General features: G+C 32.6%; 2 protein-coding genes across 3 annotated transcripts in view; both read left to right on the top strand.

Moving 5' to 3' along the window:
- The first annotated feature begins 311 nt into the window (after positions 1-311).
- On the top strand, positions 312-3,343 carry Nop17l (Nop17 like). Its single transcript, XM_066389004.1, has 2 exons — positions 312-2,505; positions 2,696-3,343. The coding sequence occupies exons 1-2, from the start codon at positions 467-469 to the stop codon at positions 2,931-2,933; spliced, it is 2,277 nt and encodes a 758-aa protein (XP_066245101.1). The 5' UTR covers positions 312-466; the 3' UTR covers positions 2,934-3,343.
- Positions 3,344-11,638: 8,295 nt separating this feature from the next.
- Elk (Eag-like K[+] channel) overlaps positions 11,639-18,230 on the top strand; it is a 115,875-nt gene continuing 109,283 nt past the window's right edge. Inside the window, exon 1 of one of the 2 annotated variants that reach the window (XM_066388901.1) lies at positions 11,639-11,928. The gene's annotated coding sequence lies outside the window, so the exon portion shown is untranslated. The remainder of the gene's footprint in view (positions 11,929-18,230) is intronic. The other variant, XM_066388902.1, reaches the window with a different exon arrangement.

The raw sequence follows: 18,230 nt of genomic DNA, 5'->3' as shown, positions 1-18,230 counted from the left end.
TGCTTTCTTATTGCATCACCTTTTGATAACCTCTGCCATTATCAGTTGTTATATAATAAATACGCATGATAAAAACATAATTGGGGTACCATTGTTATGAATTGTGGAAATGGTTCTGAAATATTCAAAATTCCCGCTGAAATATATCAGCTGATATGCAAGTTGTTCCTTGTACTGAGCGACCAGTTCGCTCGGATCAGTTCTGGGTAATGACAAATAATTGATATGAGTGGGAGAAGGAGAGAAATAAACACAGCCGATACCATTCGAGTTAAAAGAACAGCTGTTTTTGAGTTATTTAACGTTCAATGTGACAAACCGGCTGATTCGTCCACGTGAACAGGGGCCGGACGAATTTTCTAGTCGCATTTTATTTATTATTGTTGTGCGCGAATTCGGAAGTAAATACGTTCAGTGTTCGCTCTATTTTTAGCCATTTTAGCGAAGTGTTACGTGCAATTTTGTAATGGCAAGTTCGTTTAACCGGCTTAAAGAATTAGATTTATCTTGCGATGAAGTAAACCGGCTGGGAGAGGCATTAAAAAACGAAGAGTTCAGGAAACTACTGACCGACTACGTCGAAGAAATTCAGGACCCCAAAAACCGACAGATCTACGAAGAGGAAGTAAAACAACTCGAACGAGAAAGAGGTCAGGAAGTCACTTTTTTGCACCCAGATCCTGGCTACGTGATCAAAACAAGCTTGAATGGAGATCAGAAGGCCTTTATCAATATTTGTTCCAATGAAAATATCAACAAACCAACCTCTGCTCCCACTGTCAAGAACGGTTCTAAAGGGCTTCAGTGGTCGGTACCGCACACATTGTCCCCCCCACGCGAAGATCTCGATAATAAGGGCATTCGGTGCCAAATTTATGATGCCCTATTTCATCCAAACACCCTCCATTTAGCGAGTAAAAACCAAAGTTTTCGTTCAATGATCAATGATATAGCGCTTTCAGACATTGAAAACAGCTTTCATGTTAATCTAGATAAGAAAAACCTTAAATTTCCAAAGCTAACTTACAAAGGTCTCAAACAAGCTAGTATTGTCCGCAAACCATTAGATGATAAACCTTTGGAAAGGACTCCTGAAGAACAGCAATTTTTTGATAAAATTTATTCAGAAATTGATTCACATCGAAGTGTGCTGAAGAGCCCTAAAAGATGCAGAAGCAGAAGAGTCAACAATAATGAAGATCCAATATTTACCACTCCAAAATACTTAATAAAGCACCGCAGCCATCTAGAATTTGATGAATTCATAGAGCATAAAAATGCAAAGCTGAATGCAGCTATACCTAAGGAACTTGTTGTTGAGGTTGACTTGCCCCTATTGAAATCATCCAGTGATATGCAGTTGGATGTAACTGAGAAAACAGTACAACTTCTTAGTGAAAAACCTGCTAAGTACAAATTAAATCTAACCCTGCCATATCAAGTTAATGAAAATGGAGGTGCTGCCAAGTTTGATAAGGACTTAAAGAAACTTGTGATAATCTTACCAGTGAAGAGGAAAATGTCCTTTGAGTTCTTACGAGATGACAGTGGGGTTGACAGCTGCATGGAAAGTGACCTTCGCAGTCCTAGTGGGCTAGAATCTGATGATGATGGCTTAATCAGTGTGATAAAGACTTGTGATAGTGATGATACAAAAGCAAGGGAATCTAAATCCAATGGTGATGATGATTTTCTCAACTCAAATGATTTATACAATCTTCCAGAATTTACCTGCAATGTTTTTGATAACATTGTAGCCTTTACTTTTAATGTTAAAAATGTCGATGAGCAGACTGTTTGCAAGAAAGTCATAATTGAAAGCTCATTTATTAAAGTGAAATTCACTAATATCAGCTCCAGTTTTTACTCAAATTTATATGCATTTTATGTCAAATTTCCTCAAAATCACATTCAAAGTGAGGAAGATGTTAGTATTGAAACTTGGGACAACAATGTCATTCTTCAAGTTACATTAAAGGCTAGTGACCAACCTTTAGAGTCATTCCTATATGGAATGTGTGAAAACGATTTAATCAAGAAACTTATAGAAGAGCCTGCAGTGCTTGTTAGCAATATAATGTCTGCTAAAGATAAGCAAAAAAAACTGCCTGCTGTGCAGGCTGCAGAGGAGTCAGTGCAACCCAATATTGAGCTTGAAAAAATGCCCAGTTTTATCCTTAGAAACAGATCCTTACCATTAAAGTCCTCCAGTTCAGACATAGATATTCTGGCAACTTCATATGAATCTAGTGGAGATGAACTGTCAGCAAGCAGTTTTTCCCCTCGAAAAAGCAAAGGAATTTTGAAAAGAATGTCTGTGTCAAGAACGAATTTCGGCCGAAGTATTTCAGAATCCAGTCTGGATGATTTTTTCTGCTCATCATTTGAGAATTACCATGGCAGTATTGGTTGTGTTCCTGAAGATGACAAGGAAGATTATGGGACATCATCCAGTTTAAAGAAGACTGTAAGATTCAACGATGTAGTAGTGAAGCAGTTGTTTAGGTAAGTATTTAACTAAAAAATAACCAAAAATTTTCATTTGACCATTAATATCAATTAGTACATTTTACAAGATATTTTCTAACTCATTTTTGTTTTGCCTCATTTTCATTTTTTTGCATCAAAATTCGTTCAAAAATATGCGTGTCCCGTTTTGTTTATTCAATTTTATTACCTAATTTTTGTATTTCAGATCCAATTCCAGTATTCTTGGCCAAAAAAAGAAAAACCAACGCAAGGCCCGAAATAAAAAACGTGCCCATGAGAGACGTTACAGCGAAAGCGAAGCATCAGACGTCGAAACTAAGAGGGAGAGAGATGATCAGACTATTGAAAATCGTGAAAATGATAAGGTGCTTGATGGAGATGTTGAAGAACCACATGATGAGAAAGATGATGTTGATATTTTCCATTTGGAAATTAATAATTAGATGTTTGGATAGCAATTGCACACTATTATTACTGTCAATTTGGTGGTAGTCCAACAGTAGGTAGGTATTGGTAGTTTTGTTGTAGATTCATCTTAATTTGTATTGATGAAGTTCACGGTTGCATTTTAACTAGCCACAGCAAATTGCAAGTAGAAATATATTAAGTGAGGTTTTTCGTGATTCGTTTAGCCCGGTGATTATATCCTTTTGTTGTGAAAGCCACACTAAATTAAGTAATTTGGAGAAGAAAGTATCTATAGCGTTTTGCTGTAGTAAAAATTTTCCCAAAACTCGGAATATTGCTAACGTGCTATTGCTGAAGGTTATACGCTGTTCTAATTTCTACTTTTTACATGTTTCTAGTAGTAGTTTAAATAGTTTTTATTAAATAAAAAAAACCGTTTAAAAAATTATGCTATTTTTATTTATATTTGTACCCATTGAAGTTTCAATATTAAAGCCTGCTTATGTTATGTCAAATATTCAATATTGTATATATTACTTTTATTAGAATATATGTTTCATTAAGTAGCTCACTGTCGCACCAATCCAAACCCAAGCGAAACGACGAGTTTTGCAAGTAAACGTTGAAGTATTAATGTGATTTAAAAATCACTTGATTTTTTAATCACAACGTGTTTTGATCCTATATCACTAATCGAAAGGAAGCGGCTTGGGTGGTCAGCATATTAAATGAGACTTACCAGTACCTGTATAAATACGTCGCTGTTGAATTTAATTGGGCATTCCGAATAAGGCTCATGTAGACAATTTAATAAATTGTAATGAAACCGTTCCCGAATTAAACGATTACCATGAGTTCAGAACATTAGATAAAGCCGTAATACTTTTCAGGACTAAGTGGTGAATCTAAATTTCCCACCCATAGAGAGAATAACTAATTACGTATTTAGTGTTTACTGTGACTGTTTTGGTCTGTTGTTTTGCTGGATTTTTTATATTTTCCTTCATTAAAGCTTGTTTTTTCTTACAAAAAAATAAACTCACTCGACCTCAGGCCAATTGTTTTTAAAAGCTGTTATTGTATGTCTATGCCTATCAAAATACTTTTTGACCAGGTGTCTTATATCATTTCGAGTCACAGAAAAATCTCGCTAAGGGCTGTTATTCCTTCGGCGAACATGATATCTTCTTCTTTTGAAAGAACTGCGTGTCTTCCATTATTTCTTTTATGCGTAGCCTTAATCTTTTCGCAGAGAGTATATCTGAGAATTCTGTAATCGCCGGCAGTGTGTCTGATACAGTTTCTTTTATTTTTAATATTTGGCAAATCCCTCAGTGGTTCGATGTGTTTATTCATTCAAATATTTTATGAATTTGAATCTAGTTTTTCCCTTGTAATTTTTTCCCATAGTGCCCGACTTCACACCATCGATGGAAAATTTTCTACTTAAGGTGCTTTTATTAAAAAAATGTGCTACGCATCAGAAATTATATTACTCAGACATTATCGTCGAGGCAATAATTAATAATTTGTCACAAGTCCAATAGTGCATCTCTAAAGATTTTGTCCACCAGAATTTCCTATTCAAATTTCTTAGAAAAATGGAAAGTCTCCTCAGTACGTTTATTTTTGAATTTGAAAAAAAATTGCGGGAAAAATGATTTGACTTCACCCCAGATACAAATGCTTAGGACAGAAATGGGGATTTTGAAAGGAAAACAGGATATACCTAATTCTGTTATTGATCCAAAATCCCACATACTATATGTACCTCGACAGGCGCAAAAATGAAGATGGATAAAAGGAAAATAAATATTTCAAGGCTAATGAACTATAGATAATTTGTAAACAAAGTGTGTCTAATTCGGTCCATCCAAAATCCTTTATGCATAAATTTCTGCATCACCCCTGCTGATTTATGATTGCGATTCAGGGTATAAATTTCAAGTTATGACATTTAGTAAAAGTCAATTCCTGTAAAAGTCTTATTTTAAGTTCTCCCATAAACCTTAAAACCGGTAACGCCAAAAACATCGTTAACTTCACTCACGTAGCAATATCCGACGGTTGAATGGCACAAAATAGCAAAAGTTTCCAAATAAGAAACGCATAACGAGTTTCGCCCTTTTATTGTTAGTCCGTTCGGTTCGTAGGTATACGAACTGAACAAGCATATTTTGTCTTATTTCTGCTTTGTAAAGAATTTCAGTTTTATAATATTGAAATAAGTTGAACAAATCTGGATGATCAATGTCTCAATTGCAAACTTGGGAGCCAGAGATTTTTTTTTACCTAGAAAGCCAGGATCCTCCTTTTGGACCTAGACGGCTTTTTTCTTCTGGGGGGTCTTCCTGTCAGATCTTAAGAACCTGGACCCTCCCTTCAGGCTTAGACCGCCGGTGTCCTTTTGCGAACTTGGACAGCTGGGGTATACAGGGTGTTTCCAAAAAATGTGGGCAATATCCCCGAAATGAAAAAGTCTTGTCAAAAGATTATATTTATGCTTATAAATTGTTTTCCAAAAATTTTTCCTTGCGGAAATACAACTCTTCAAAATTTGGTAGTGAAAATGGTATTTTTTCAATAAGTGTTCCTCTAGTTGATGAATTTATTTCAAAATAATAAATTTATTTTTAAGAGTTTTGACACAAAAATAGTATTTATTTTGGTCTCTAAATAATATAGTGAAAAATACACGCAAAATTATATTACTTTTGTGAAATACACCATTTGACAAAATAGAATTTTTCTATAAAACTGTTCAGTTTATGTCCATCAACCGGGGGTACTTTTTTTTCTTAAGTACGCCGGAAATCAAATAAACAACATAAAGCTCACAAAAATCCCTGAACCTTAAAAGTTTAGGGATAAAGAAGTTGAGGATAGCCTTCCCTCCATCTCTCTGAAAATGTAGAAAGAAATGTTAGATTCTTTATTATTAAGTTTTGGTATGAACCTAAAGTGACCTAAAATTAATTAAATTTCATCACCTGGAAGAAAAGTTATTTAGAAAATACTACTGTCGCTATCAAATTTTGAAGAGTTTCATTTTTATAAGAGTAAGTTTTTGGAAAACAATTTATAAACATAAAAACAATCTTTTGACAAGAACTTTTCATTTCCCGGATATTGCCCAAATTTTTGGCAACACCCTATACATATAATTAAGTATATTATAGTATATATCTTAGTGTACTAAAATTATTCTGGAAAGTACAAACGTTGTAATCCCACGATAAAAATTATTCCATTTCTATGAAGTTAGTGAAAAGCTCCTATTTTCATTAAATTAGTTAATTATAACCTAGTTATTTTAATTTGTGCCCTTACTCATATACAGGGTGATTCTTAACTTATACGCATAAATTTGGAAAACTATAACTGAGGACAAATAATGATTAAGAGCGAAAAAAAATGAAGTAAAACCTTGTTAGTTTCGGATATATCAATTTATTTCAAATAAAAATAAAAGATCCTGAATTTCATAAAATTGATAATGCTTTTAATTTATTATAGTAACTGTTCGAAGTTAATTCCGTAATTTCAATACACAGTTGAATTGAGATGTAAAAAAATTTATTAAGTGAACCCGAACAGTTACTACAATAAATTAAATGCATTTTCAATTGTATGAAATTCAAGTTTTTTTATTTTTATTTGAAACTTTGACTAAAAATGTTTTACAATATCTTTTTTCTCTATTAATCATTATTTGTGATCAGCTATAATTTCTCATTTTTATGCGCGTAGGTTGAGAATCATCCTCTATGTAGGGGATAAGTTTTTTTCGATTATTAGCGAAGGGATCTCGAAAACTAGCAGAGTTACGAAGTTGTGGATTGCTTCCGTAGCCATGTGCAAAATTTCATGCTTCTTTCATAGTTTAAAGCATGCTGAAAAGTTGCTACTTTTTTTGCAACTTGCCGTGTTGAAATCGATGGATTTTGATTTACACAAGCAAGCATATTTATTTCTGTTATTTCAATTATGTTGTTTGATGGGTCCTTTTGTTTACTGAGTAAACCATATTGTCCTAAATTATCATACAACCTTCTAAATGTACACAATGCAGGCTGTTGACGATCAAAACACTGTTTAAAATATTGATCTGCTCCTCGAACAGCGTTTAAGTTACACCGAATATAATACTCGACACTATCCCGCTTTTTCAGGTTTGAAAAATTCATTTTAAAAACTTATGTACATTTAATAATTCCTCGATTTGAAAAATTCTTATCAAAGCAATTTAAAAATTCAAATTTATGACTGACTTACATGATGCGAGCTGTCAGTGTCAATTAAATGATCAGTCAATATGAACGATTTCATGACCAACTCTCAAATATCTTAAAATTGCAATGTCGGATTAAAAAAGGCTGTAAGTCTGCCATTTTGAGAAATAACTGTCTGCTTATTGGTATCATTTTAAAGTTTGGAAAAATACCTTTTTACATAAGTCATAACCTACTATCCTCACCATTAAAAAAAGGTAAGTTTATGCCATATGACGGCAGTCAGAGAAAATCTGGTTGGTCTATCTTTTTCGGGGAAAAGTTATCTGCAATATTCCTATTTACACAATATTTGTAGAACCAATAATTACACGACTCGAGAGATTTAAAAAAATCGAAAAAATTTGAGTTTTACTAAATATTTAGTAAGCCATGGATTATTTAAAGAAACCAAAGGGGCTTTAAATTGGTCCCCTAAAGTTGCAAATTCTTTTCCCATTAAACCGACTTCGTAATTCTGCTAGCTTCCGAGATCCCCTCCTAGTCATCGAAAAAAACTCACCCGTATATGTACAGTATGTCCACAGATAGAAGGCCCAAGAGGACAAATGGACCAAAAATGTAGTTTTTCGACAAAAAGTCGTTCTTGATAAAAGTTTCTGCTGCTTGAAAAAATACGATTTACGAAAATAACTTTGAACTTTTTTATACAGGGTGCCCAAAAACTATGAACACATGAAATACTATCAAGAATAAACTACCTTTATTTCTCATTTTAGAGCAAAATGGTAAATAAAAAACAGATTTCAAATCCTATCCAAAGTTTGCATACAACATTTTAACTGAGTATTCCAAGTTTTATTTTTTTTAATTCAAACAATTTCTAATTTTATCTTTTTCACTTCATTTTATGTATTCACAACAAGCATGACAACAAATGTCACAATATTAAATTTAAAAAATGCGTCGAATACGGGAGAGATGTGTTTGAATAAGTAATATCTGCTAACTTTTATTTTGAATTATTTATAAACTATTTATAGTGGATATAATAGTGGAATTTTGTATGTAAACTTTGGATAGGATTTGAAATCTGTTTTTTATTTACCATTTTGCTCCAAAATCAGAAATAAAGGTACTTTACTCTGGATAGCATTTCATGTGTTTGTAGTTTTTGGGCACTCTGTATAAAAAAGTTCAAAGTTATCTTTGTAAATCGTATTTTTTCAAGAAGCGGGGACTTTTATCAAGAATGACTTTTTGTCGAAAAACGACATTTTTTATCCATTTGTCCTCATGGGCCCTCTATCTGTGGACATACTGTATACAAGAAAGTTTAAATTTTTTTATTACTTAAATTTATTTAAATAATACATTTGTACATAATATACATATAGGTATGTAGGTATTCAGCAGTAAAGTCTAAGTAGCAACCTAATTTACTGCAGATTTATATTTTTATAAACGAAAACAAACATAATGATACATATTTTGTTTGTAATGAATATTAAAGCAAACATTCTGTTTTCTTTGCCTGCTGTAAAACTTTACTTTAATATTTGGTTCTACGCCCACAGTGAAGACAATGTTTCACAACTTGTAGTGTGAAATAAGTCAGATACTTTACATTTTTCCTGGCTACCTTGTCCAATAAAAAATAATTGTAATAAGCTTATCCGATATGTGGCAAGTGCTCATCGCGCAAAAGACGAAACATGTTCATAAAGCTGAGGTAAGCTGGTAACAATACTATGCATTAATCGTTATTTAAGTAGGTAATTAAACTCACTTACTGATATTTAATATTTAAAAGATCAGTAATTTGCCATTGGCCTATTAAAGTTGTTTATTTGAAGACTTTTATTGATCGATGTTTCACACATTGTTTACACATAAATTTATGGTATAATTCCTTTTATATTTACAAACCTCCTGGTGCAAGAGTATAATTCCCCGCAATAAAATATTTCCAAAAACATATTTTTAGCGCCAACTTTCTAAGTTGAAACAACAAAAATCGTGTTTTGATTAAATTTATTGCAGAGTCTTATTACCAACAAAACTTTCACATAATTTTAGCTTTGAATTGACGCATTCGACATAGACGTGCAATATAATACGTAAACAAGCATTTAAAGCATTATTGATTATTCAAATTATGCTTCAAGCTTAAGAGCTTAGTACTTAACTAAAATGCTTAGATTGTTAAGTTGATGAAAAAATAGTCTGATGGTTGAGGGGAGTAATGAGGTCTTAAGGTAAGTAGATCCTGTTATTACTCTGCATCAATCATCTTCTTGGCAGTTATTGCGTTGCTTTGCCTATAGTTAGTGATAGCTTTATTAATATTGTGAAGTGTAGTGGGCAGTATTTTACATACACGGTGACAATTTGAAAACTTACAATGGCTATAACTGGGGAATAAAAAAAGATATAAAAAAATCCTAGAAACATTGAAAATATAAACAAGGCATTTTAAAACTTTTTGTTTTTTCAGTTAATAATAAAGATCACAGAAAAAAAATTAAGAAGAAAAAAAGGCTTTAAAATGTCTAAGAGTTTTAAGATTGCTATCAGAACGATAATATGAATGATTTTCAAGATTTATTATATTAATAATCAATAAATTAAATGGGTAATTGTTTCGATTAGATTTTACTTAATCAATCAAAAACTACTTGTTCAAACCTATTTTTGTAGGTTATCATCGAATCGATTTTTTGAGACCTTTAAGATAAGGTACCACAAGTAGGGGGTTACCACTTAACATTATTTAGTTGGGTTGGTTGAGGTGGTGAGGGGTAAATGAGAACGGATAGGTTAACACATCATTTGGATTCCCTTTCAATATTATAGAAATTAATTCGAGGAATTTTTAATATATTTTTTTGTTCCCCAGATACAGTCATTGTAAGTTTTCAAATTAACACTCTGTATAATTCATAATTAAATATTTGATGAATTGAATACCTTAAATCAATAGAATTGTACAATCTCATCTAGTCTATCATATTTAATGTATACATAATCTAGGATAAGTGCCAATGACCTTAGCTGTTGAGGCACTATAATTTAAATAAAAATAAAAAATAAAAAATTTGATATTAAAGGCATCGGAATATTCTCTATTGGCATTTTAATTTAGAGATAAGTGAGAATAATATATTGTGTATCTAGTAGGAAAAGTAACACATTCTCGGCCGATGATGTAAGTTGACAAATGATGCGCGGCTGAGGCCAAGAATACGATTTTCTTACCAGATGCAAGTATTATTCGTTCTGCAATTCAAAATTTAATAAACTTTAATAAAACCGTATGAATAGTGGCAAAAATAAAATTCAGCCTAATTTTTGCGGGCACTGTTAATAGTAAATATAGGAATATTTTTCCAGTCCGTTATTTCCTCTGCCTGTGAGGTAACGAGCATTCCCGGCTACAAATATGAGCAAAACCTGAGCTGCTTTCCTCCTGCTTGTGGCTTCGGAACAAAATACGTTTTGATTTAAAAATCACGTTCCTTCGCTCTTTTGGAAATTCAAATCGTGATTCATAAAAAAGAAAACAAGGATCTGGATTCGTAGTTTCGCAGTGCCTCCGAATCATTCTTTATGTTTTCAAAGTTCTTTTGACTGATCAAAGAAATCAAGATGGTAATGGTTCGGAAATGAAAACTCGGAATCACGGTCTTTTGATTGTGGTTTCATAAATTTTGAGAACAGGCAATTTTGACCTACTAGGAATAGTGACTTTCGAGGCGTCAAAGCAGGCTAGAAAGTTGTTATTGGTGCGATCTTATGAATCATACTTTACAAGACAACACTACAATTTTTCTGAACAATGCCAAGAGTTACATTATTGCCGTTTTGGCCAAAAGTGGCCGTGATTTTCGATTTTTAAATGGAACACCCTCTGTGTTGTCATAAATTTTGACTTCAAAAGTTTTGGAAATTTATAAAAAAATAATACAACAGTCACATAATTATTCAACAAAATAAAAAATACATAATTTCATTTTAAAAATTGTTTTATCGTCGATAAAATGAAAAATATAGGGTATCGCATTTAAAAATAAAAAATCAGAGTCACTTCCGCTTAAACCGGAATTAACATAACATTGAAAATTTTGGAAAATACAGAGCTGTCCACACCTCTAATCTGAATCGGTGGTTGTATGTCATTTTCACTGTGTTTTTGTGATCCTCGTGGTAATAATAAAAAAAAAACCACCTCTATTATAATTCGGGTAAATTCAAGATATTTTAAGGCTTTATTAGCACATCAATTTCAACAACGTTTGTCTACTCTTATTGATGACATCAGTTTTCCAAGAGTGGCAGGCATCTAACTACTTAAACGGACCAAGACAGATGGTTTCCATTGTTCCATGATCCCATATCCAACAGCTAGTTGCTCTTATTGCTGAAGGAATCTCGCGCAAGCGTCCAGAATTTTCCTATGGGATAACATTAATGTTCCCGGGAAACCAAGCTCACAGTTCGAATTTTCCTTGTGCGAACTACTTCGGGATACGCGCGGGAATATTGTACGAGCGCGTTTTTCACGAAAGTTTTTCACAATTAAATTTTTGTTTTTTTTTCAATTTATTTTTCCCCAATTAAAGATGTAGAAAATGGCCATGAATATTATCAAAATTTTCTTGTAAATAATTTGAATTAAAAAAAGTGTTTTTTGATATTTACTGAAATAACATTAACATGGAAAGTGTCTAATGAGTGAAAAATGCATTAAACAATGGCTTCATTAGAGGATAATCACCTCTAACATCAGATTCATCCGGTGAGGAACTTTGGTTTTCTCAGGGTTAAAACCTGTTGCGTGTAGAGGATTTTCGTTGAGGCAACGTTGGTTTTAGACATGTTTTACTTTTTGAGTTGGAAGTAGGCCAATAGCATAACAACCTTTATGTTATAATATTTACAGTCGACAAACCAAGTATAAGGCTCAATTTGCCACATATGTGTAAGAATTGTGGTGGCTTTATTATGAAACTGTTGCCTACATGTTGATTGAAAAATAGAGGCGGATGTATGGTTTTGTTTTCATTTGGTAGCTATGGTTAATTCAGAACTGTTGTTATAATGTTATTTAGTGGTTTTGGTTGATATTTCAGGAGGCGTTTGCCGGATTTTCGTTTTTCAATCGATTAAAAAAATTACAGAGTGTTTTCAAAAAGTTCCGATTTATTTATGTAATTACCAAGTCCGTAGGAAGCACCTCACACTATTAAAGCAAAATAAATTATATCTGTGAGACCATTTCTTGCAGAATTAGTGAAGGAGAGTGGTATACATTAAATTGTTTTTCATTTTCGTGAGAAGTCAAAAACAAAAAATACTTCATAACTGTTACATTTACATTAATGATGTTCGCAGGGCTGTATGAATTCAAATTAGGGCTTTCTTATGAGCTTCATAGCTCTAGATAGTATCTCAGAACGTATTTGAGGATTTCTGAATTTCGGCTTACAAGAAACATTGCAGAAGTTTCCACAAAGTTTCTATATTTTTTTTATTTTTGCAAAAATAGCAAGATCTATGTTTCTAGAGCGATTCTTTATGGCATTTTAGAGAATCTAACCTGAGCTGAGTAACAGAAAATTACCTCGTGTAACACTGAAAAAATGTTGTTTAGCAAAAATCAACTTACTTTCTGTTAGATTTGTCAAAATTTCATTAAACCCTGTCCGAAAAACAGGGATATTGTAATTTTTCTCAAACTTTCATAAAAAATATAAATTTCTTGAAAACCTATATAATTTGTTATGTACAAATATCGCTGAGGAGCCCTAAACCATGTTACAACAAAAACTCTACTTTTTTCTTAAAAAACGAAACAGTTCTGTATTGCATCTTCTTTTTTCGACCTCGTACAATATCGAAAAGATTTTATGAATGTAAACCAATCTACGCCACTGAATTTCACAAGCAAAACGAAAATTTCACTTTTGAGATGTATACAATGTATGAGCCACTGCTTTTCGTCATAAATTTGTGGAAATTTAAATTTTATCGCCATCTCCAGAGATAAGGTTTGGATTCCAAAAATTTCTGAAAATTATGTGGACAAATTATTTCGAAAATCTGGAACAACAGACGTGGTTCTCATGGAAATGCTGAAAAATCAACACGAGTCAACTGCCAGTTGTGCGTAATAACATTACATAGCAGTATCATATTTCATTACGTACCCTGTGTCTATAGTTACTGATTTTCCGCTGTCGATCATTCTAACGTTATTTGCAATTTACTGACAAAAGAGTAGAAAAAGGAATTTGCCTCTGTGGCTTTACAAAACAACCTTCGATTTCCACTGAGATTTAAATTATTGCGAGACCTTTTGTCTTTTTGAAGTATTCAAAGAACGTTGGAATTGGAAAAGCTCTTTACATAAGCGTACACTATACGTAATTTAATGAACTTAATTAACTTGCATGGTATTTAACATACCCACAACACAGAAACCCAGCAAACTTGAATAAAACTATAAAATAATTACGTGGTTTCTTTAATGTAATAATTCTACATCACAGTTTCCACAAAATTGATTACTTTAGATATATATACTAAGGGCTAAACCACTATATGAGAAACCACAAAACACAGAACATTTGTAAGAACTTAATAATACGTTTACTCAGTAATTTCAAGTAAAGCAACCTTAATTTCTATATAGGGTGATTCGTTAATAATGGAAATTCAAAAGCTGACTATACTAAACGTCAAATCGTGACCATTGGCGCAAACATGCCTTATTCGAAAGTTGATAATTTCGGAAATACGGGGTGTAGTTTTTATTTAACTAAGTTAACCTATTTCTGTGTAAATGCAAAAAATGTCAAATTATTTTTCACAAATAATAGATTTTTTTACTTAACAGAATCGTCTTAATATGAATTGTGCGAAGAGAACTATCAGCTTCCTGGTTCTTGAAATCTCAAACCAATTTCGATAATCATTTTATCAAATTTAATAAAAATGAAATTCGAACGGGTATTTCAAGAACCCAGTGACTGAACCCAGTCAAATCGCTTGCACTGGACCGGTACCCTCAGGTGTCTGTTGTGGCCACCAATGGCTACGGTTTGTACTCATAATTTAGCGGTTTTCACCATTGATGTCGAGTTTATTGTAAAAATTCACTAATTAGTTTTCTAAACGAGTGAATAAATTGGACTCTTTCTACAGCCAGGAATTAATAGTATACACTAACACTAAGCAAATAAAGCAATTAATAGATATGTACTCACTGTGAATACGGTGATTGAAAGTGGAATTCCAGCAAATCGATTTAGACAGAAATAATGTTCATTTTGTTACTTTTATTGCCAACTAACGAAAGTTCATTAGAAAAACGTACTGAGAAGTTTTTGCTATATCTCGAGCTGATTCACTTCGTTTGGGGTTCGTAGCAGCATTGACCCTTTAAGATAATATATTTATATATTAGACTGCTTCCAGATGTGATTTCGAGACAAAATAATATTTGTAGTATAACGATTTTCTTAAAATAGTGTCCAAAGTCGCAAATTTCGTACTGCATTACCATGTTTCTGTACTTATTTCAAATAAGAAGGTGCATTTCGTGAAAATTGAGAATCTGTAGAACAGTATTTAGTTCGACGGGTTGAGATAGGATTGTTGACTTCCTTAGATAGAGGTTTGATCATGGCCCCTGAGGTGGATATACGAATGATTGTTTTGAAAGTTGAGTAATTTCAGAACGAGACTACTCTCTATACAGGGTGAGTTTTTTTTTATTGACGAAATTTCGCAAACTAGCAGAGTTACGAAGTCAACTAACCCTTTAATGGTCGTGCTCCATTGTTATTTCCGTCCGCACCTTCCCTCGCATATTTAAAGTTCAGCTGTATGGGGCCATCTGCCTCTCATTTACATCTTTATATACTCCACAGACCTAAAATTAGTTTAGTTTTTGCCAAATCGTCTAACGCTTAGTTTTATTTGCCCTGAAGTAGGATATAAAATGGTATGACGCCATTTTATAGATAAATAAGAGTGCCAACAGCATATTGTCGTTATTTTTAATAGTTATTTATGTAATGAGTATGTAATATTAAATTTTATGAAACGACCCAGTTTATGGTCGAGTGAGCTTGCGAGCGACTCCATAAATGGATGAGTCGAATAAACTCTCGTTACATACGCTTCACATATAACTTTTTATATTAGATTTTATGTTAATTTGCTAATAATTTTACTTTAAAAATTAAAAATTAAATTTAAAATACCTAAAAAATACTTTAATTGTTTGTTAAAATAAATAGCAGTCAATATTTAGTCATTGTTAGGTCAAGAGTAAACACATATGTATATCTGTTCTAATTACACTTGTATTATTCTCCTAGGATTATAAATTTACTTGCTCTTTTGTATCAGGACCATAATGAACTAGTTTATGTCTGCAAAACGGCTGCATAAAGGGCCTTTTATAATCTGAGCAGATAAAAATATCTTTATAGACAACTTCAGCGAGTAGTAAAAAAAATATATAAGTTTTTTTTGGATCTCAAAGCGACGTTCTGTTGACGAACGAATTACTCAACATTCCCACGACATAATATTTCTTGTATTTTTGGACATTGAGAGAATTTAGATTGTGAAATCTGCAAAAATCGTGGAAGAGACATCTTTTCCATTTATAAAGCTTGAACGATAACGGGGAGAGATCCGACTACTCGCTTACGTAAGACAGCGTATCCTAGATAAGATGCTCCACCCCATTGTCTGGGTCTTTAGCAGATTATCAAAAAAATATTAAATAGAAAATTTTTATGACCTTAGTAAAACTGTAATATTATTATAAGTTTCAAACCAGAATTTTTTTCTCAAATGAAACACTCTGTATTTTATTTTGGTTTTCTATTTATTGTAAAACTTTAAAGTTATTTTGTGAGACATCTTACGTCCAATTTTATCTGTTTTCGACATATTAACGTTTGATATGTAGAAATTTTTGCCTTTTTTGATTATATCGGACAATGACCGAAACTAGGTACAACCTGTAACTTTTTTGCTTTTTTTATGGAAACTTTAGATTTGGGCCACTTATACGAAAAGACATTACGAAAATTTGTGAATAATTTTTTAATGTTATGTTACTTCGGCTTTGACTGAAAGTGACCCTAACTTTCCATTTCTCAATGAGACGCTATGACATTTTTTGAAATTTTAGGATTCAGCAGATCATTGTGTGATATGATCATATCTACCAAAGGATAATTGTGTATTTTTTTAGTGGGAGTAATTTAACTGAAAAATACTATAATAGTACCTAGATAAGCTTTTTTTATAAATTCGCTTGTATTGCATTCTAATTCTGGGAAAAATTCTGAATACGTTTATTATTTTTTATAACTTTTTATGAGAGTTATTCCCACTCAAATTCCCAAAAGCCTTTCTTACAAAAAAAACATTCGAATACGAGAGCTGTCTTTTAAGTTTTCCATAGAAAGCTGGAATAAAACAATAAGTTTTTAAAGATTTATTGTTTTTCAAAGTATTCTCTAAAAAAATCAATATACTTGTTCATGCGCTGAAACCATTTCTGGAGGCAGATAATCTACTCGTTTTTTGATACACTCAAAATGATGTTTTTGGAAACGTTGACTATTTCTGGCGACTGGAACCTTCGGCCATGCAGTCTGTTCTTGATTTTTGGAAAGGTAAAGAAATAGTTGGGACTTAGGTCGGGATTGTACGGAGGATGGTCTAACAATTTGGCAATTTGTTACGTTAAAAATTCCACTTTCTTGCCAGCTATGTATGAACTTCTATTGGTCTTCGTTGAAGATGATTCATCGTTAGGGATTGGTTTTTCTAAGCTCAGCGATGACTTCCGGCAAATAAATGATTGTATATCAATCGGCAGTAACAGTTCTTTGGTCTTGCAGGGGAATTGTTGCTACTTGGCTTGCTTTTGAAGCAAATGTCTTGACCACCTTTTTAGATACACTTTGAGATCGGATGATTTTTGTTGTTTTTTTTTCACCTTTGAATACTCAAATAGATGACTGGTGTTTCTTTTCGGGTTCATGTGAGTAAATCTACGATTCATAGCCACCGACTGTACTGTACACGTTTTTAGAGTTTTCTGCATTGAAGTCTTCTAGAGTTTTTTTGACATCAATTGACCCTAGCATCTTTTTGTTCTTCGGTCAACAGACGGTATTCAACAGAAGGCTAATTTTTTTACAGCCAATTCTTCATCCAAAATTTTTTGGATCGAGATCTTTGAAATTCCCAATGATGTCTCAATCTCGTGATATGTCACATGTCGTTCTTTCTCAATGCGCTTGCGCACAGCAATTACGTTTTCCTAGTGACTGTGATTTTTGGTACACCTGCCTTTAGATCGTCGTCAAGACTCATCTGTCCACGCTTAAATTCTCCATACCAAAGAAACGTTTTCTACTGATGTGGCTCTTCATGAAGAAAACAAAAACTTGCTAAGGGATCCTAGTTTTCGAAAGTTGGAAAAAATTATTACTCGAAAATTTTCTCGGTTTAACTCTATTGTTCGAACAACTTGTGAAATTTGACAATTCACTGTATCCACACTATACGTATCGCACTGAAACATTGAATTTAGGTTAACTAAAGATTGAAGTTAAGTTTAATTAATGACATTTGAATAGAACCGCCATGTATGCTTCTGCATGAAAAACATGAAAGACAGCTTTCGTAAAAAGACCCATTGAAAACCTAAATATTTATATTGACACCAACAATTTAAAAATTCGTTAAAAAATCAATCCAATACAGTGCAAATTTATAAATTTCTTAAATTAAACAAAAACTTATTTCCTTTAAAAAAAATTGCAAATGGTAGACTGGTAGAAGGATTTAGTGAATCCAAAAATGTCAAAAAATACCAGCCTGCCTCATAAAAATCAAACGGAAGTAACGTGACAGCCAAAACTGTCCACGATAATTCGTAATTTTGTCTTGTATGGGTGGCACAAATTTCAAATATTTAAATAAACTAGCAAAAAAGTGGCCTACCAACTTTCTCTTTATTTATCTATTTATTCAGCTATATAACTGCCAAATGGCAGAAGA

This window comes from Euwallacea similis, chromosome 4, assembly GCF_039881205.1.
Source record: "Euwallacea similis isolate ESF13 chromosome 4, ESF131.1, whole genome shotgun sequence".
NCBI classification, from domain to species: domain Eukaryota; kingdom Metazoa; phylum Arthropoda; class Insecta; order Coleoptera; family Curculionidae; genus Euwallacea; species Euwallacea similis.
This window is presented reverse-complemented; position numbering and strand designations above follow the sequence as displayed.